The following is a 3,833-nucleotide window of genomic DNA, read 5'->3' on the forward strand; positions in this document are numbered from 1 at the left end:
ACCCCGTCAGTGATACAGTGTTGCAGTTTATAACCCGACGACACTTTAAGAAACCAATGGTAGTTAACCAATGCATAAAATCCTTAGAAAGAAAATGTCGGCGTCTTATTTTAAAATGCCTGCCCATCCTTTATACGTTTAAAGTAAAGGTAAGTTCGATTTTCAAATCAAATATTTTGATATGACTGAATACACAGTTTGTTTTGAAGATATAAATTTATATTTTTCTTTCAATTTATGTTTAAGGTACCGCCTCCAGACTTTGACGTCACTGTCAGAGAAACTACAATTTCAGGACTTATTTTGCGCACCAGCAGTACAGTTTGATGGCTTGACTGGTTAGCATAACTCAGTGTACCGTAATTGAGATATTCGGCACTAACTTCAGAATTAAAGACAGCCCTGGACATAAGGTAAATACTTAGTCGTGGAGAAATTAGTTAATGATCATTTTAATAATTGGAATAAAACAAGCTATCGGAATGTTTTTTGTTTGTTTATTGTGATTTTTTAAATTAATTTGTCCTCTCTAAATGAAAATGTATTGCTAGGGATACGACAATAGTGATAATCACATCATGCTTATGTTTCTAACTATTGAGAAACTAGTGTTTAAAACATCATAATTGAACAGTATACATTCTTCCTTATAATCTTATGTTAAGAGATTTATGGAAAATGCATAACGTGTTTAATTTAATACGCAAGTCAAATTTATAATGTGAAGGGAAATTTGTCAAGTGCATTTTCTTTATCACGATAAGATAATATTAAAGTGAAGGAAGTGTTTTTCTGTCATAACTGCAAATATATGTTTAAAAATACCTTGTTGTATTCTGGTAACAATTGTAAACCAAATAAACTGTTTCTTTCATATTCTTCATGTCAGTATCTGAATAACAAATGTATCTCTTTTTCCCTCTGCTTCCCCTAGAGGGAGCCACTATATGTCAAAATGTGTATATGACTCTCCCATTCTCTCAACGCGTTCTGAAATGTTAGACACTAAATTGCTTAGTTTGTGCTAAGTTTACTAACTGGATTTACAGGATGAGCGAATTTAAGTTCTACTGATAATTTTTTTTGTAATGGTCGAAGTTACCCCGTCAGTGATACCCAGTGACACTTCAAGAATGGTGGTGCAGTGGTTAGCACTGTTGCCTCACACGTCTGAGTCCCAAGTTCGAGTCTCTGCCTGGGTCACATGTCTCAGTTTGCATGTTCTCCCTATGCCGTCGTGGGGTTTTCTCCAGGTACTCTCGCTTCCCCCCCACAGTCCAAAAACATCCCATCCATCCATTTTCCAAACCGCTTATCCTACTGGGTCGCGGAGGGTCCGGAACCTATCCCGGAAGCAATGGGCACGAGGCAGGGAACAACTCAAGATGGGTGGCACACTCACACACCATTCACTCACGCATGCACTAAATAAGAGTGGCTAAATTGTCTGTAGGTGCGCTTGCCCATCTGTGAGTGTGCCCTGCGATGGGCTGGACCCCCATCCTGGGTTGTTCCCTGCCTCGTGCCCATTGCTTCCGGGATAGGCTTCGGACCCCCCGCGACCCAGTAGGATAAGCGGTTTGGAAAATGGATGGATGGATGATTACACAGTTTGTTACACAGAATGGGAGATAAACACATTTTGACATATAGAGGCTCCCTCTAGTGGAAGTAGAGGGAAAAACAGATGCAGCTGTTATTTAATTAAATACTGACATGAGTGATGTGAAGAATTTGAAACACTTTAAGAAACCAATGGTAGTTAGTTGAAAAGACTTAGCTTACATATCTAAGTAATAGCATTAAATTAATAGTATTTCATGCATTGTATATTTTTGATTTCAGAACGTCTGATGCATTGCTTTGGATGAGTATTAATTTTGCAACTTCATTCTTTTTCCTCTTCACAGTTTCATTATCTGATTGTACACAATGATGGAATCATTCCAAACCACCCCTTCTTTTTACTTGGGTAATGGGACAAGCATGTTTCCTAACTACATGCCACCCAATACCACAGCAGCTGACTATTATGACGATTATGAAGATGAGAATATAGAGATTAGGAAGGTACTTAACATAATGTCTCTCATTGTGTACTCTGTGGCATTTGTACTGGGAGTGCTGGGAAATGGTTTGGTGATCTGGGTTACAGGTTTCAAGATGAAGAAAACTGTTAACACTATATGGTTCCTGAATTTGGCCATTGCTGACTTCCTTTTCACTGCATTCCTGCCCCTGAGCATAATCTACACTGCTAAGGACTTTCATTGGCCTTTCGGCAAAATCATGTGTAAGTTCAACAGTACTCTGGGCTTCCTCAACATGTTTGCCAGCGTCTACATCCTAGTAGTGATCAGTGTGGATCGTTGCATCTCTGTGGTACATCCAGTTTGGGCTCAAAACCACCGTAGCTCCCACAGAGCATCAGTAGTGAGCTTTTTCATCTGGCTCTTTGCCTTGATCCTGAGTGCCCCCTACTTTGCCTTTCGAGACACGGCACCTGCGAACCATGACAAGGATGTCATCAACTGCTTCAACAACTTTGCCCTCTCAGAGGACGATGAGACGTCGGACATTGCATTCCGTCACCAGACGATGATTATCACACGTCTCCTCTTTGGTTTTGTGGTACCCTTCACTGTCATCGTTTCCTGCTACGCCATGATTGTGCATAAACTAAGGAGAAACCGTTCTATGGCCAGACGGACGGGACGGCCTTTCAGAATTATTGCAGCCATCATCATTGCCTTTTTCCTGTGCTGGGCGCCTTACCATATCCTGGTGTTTATTGAGATGGTTAGCCACATGGACTCAGAAGAAAGCAGCAGCAGCCTGGAGCTTGTCGCCGTCATTGGCATTCCTATAGCCTCCAGCCTTGCCTTTCTTAACAGTTGCCTTAACCCCTTGCTTTATGTTTTTATGGGTCAAGACTTTAAAGACAAGGTGCGCAAGTCCATTTTTACAGTGCTGGAGAGTGCCTTCACAGAGGAAGTTTGCCCTTCCAATTCTCACTCAAACTCTGGATTCAATAGCCAAAGCAAGGAAAAGTCCTTTTCTGATGTAGAAGTGTGAGGACTGATTTGAAGCTCACTGCTATGTACGTCTTAGCTTAAAAATAATTTCCAGATGCTTTAGAAAGCAATCATTATGTAATTATTGTGCATGTACGTCTGAGCATCAAGAATGCTAATCTCTTATACAGGATATGTAATGCATATACAAAATAAGGTACTATAACTACATCAAGTACTCAGAAAATTAACTTTATACCTATTCCATCCAATATTTGAAAACGTAAGTGAGACATGGTGGTATGACTACTGATAAAGATGTTATATATACAGTGGCTATCAATAAAATAACAGACGTTTTTCCCATCCAGTTTTTAATTATGATGTTTCATGTAGCTTACTATGCAAGGGATGCCATACGTTATAAATATTTGGAAATGTTAATTCTGTCAGAGTATATACTGTTTTTTTCTGTCAATATACAGCAAGTGCCATTAATATTCTGTGCATCTGTTAATCAAGCTTGTTTCAGACTCTTACAGAATTTTTCTAAACTATTAAATGATTAATAGAAACCTTACCATTGGTTTGTTAATTTGGGGTAAGATACTTAAATGTCGATGGGGTGGTTTTATTTTTTATTTTAAAAGCGGTTTATAGCTTTAAGAACACAAGCACTCGAGGATTGTGACCTAAGCATGGTAGTGGATTTTGTGTGCTTCAGTGATCCACAGAATAATGTGCAGCTGGACTTTTCCTGGTAGACTAAGTTGCACACTAAGTTGCTTTATCTATTGTTTCTGTTCTGCACCAAATGCA

At 39.3% G+C, this 3,833-nt stretch overlaps 1 protein-coding gene across 1 annotated transcript; it reads left to right on the forward strand.

Moving 5' to 3' along the window:
• The first annotated feature begins 262 nt into the window (after positions 1-262).
• fpr1 (formyl peptide receptor 1) lies at positions 263-3,594 on the forward strand. The gene is made up of 2 exons (XM_049024340.1): positions 263-413; positions 1,911-3,594. Exon 2 carries the CDS (start codon positions 1,933-1,935, stop codon positions 3,073-3,075), a length of 1,143 nt encoding a protein of 380 aa, XP_048880297.1. The 5' UTR covers positions 263-413; positions 1,911-1,932; the 3' UTR covers positions 3,076-3,594.
• Positions 3,595-3,833: the final 239 nt, after the last annotated feature.

Source organism: Brienomyrus brachyistius, chromosome 9 (genome assembly GCF_023856365.1).
Source record: "Brienomyrus brachyistius isolate T26 chromosome 9, BBRACH_0.4, whole genome shotgun sequence".
Lineage (NCBI taxonomy): Eukaryota > Metazoa > Chordata > Actinopteri > Osteoglossiformes > Mormyridae > Brienomyrus > Brienomyrus brachyistius.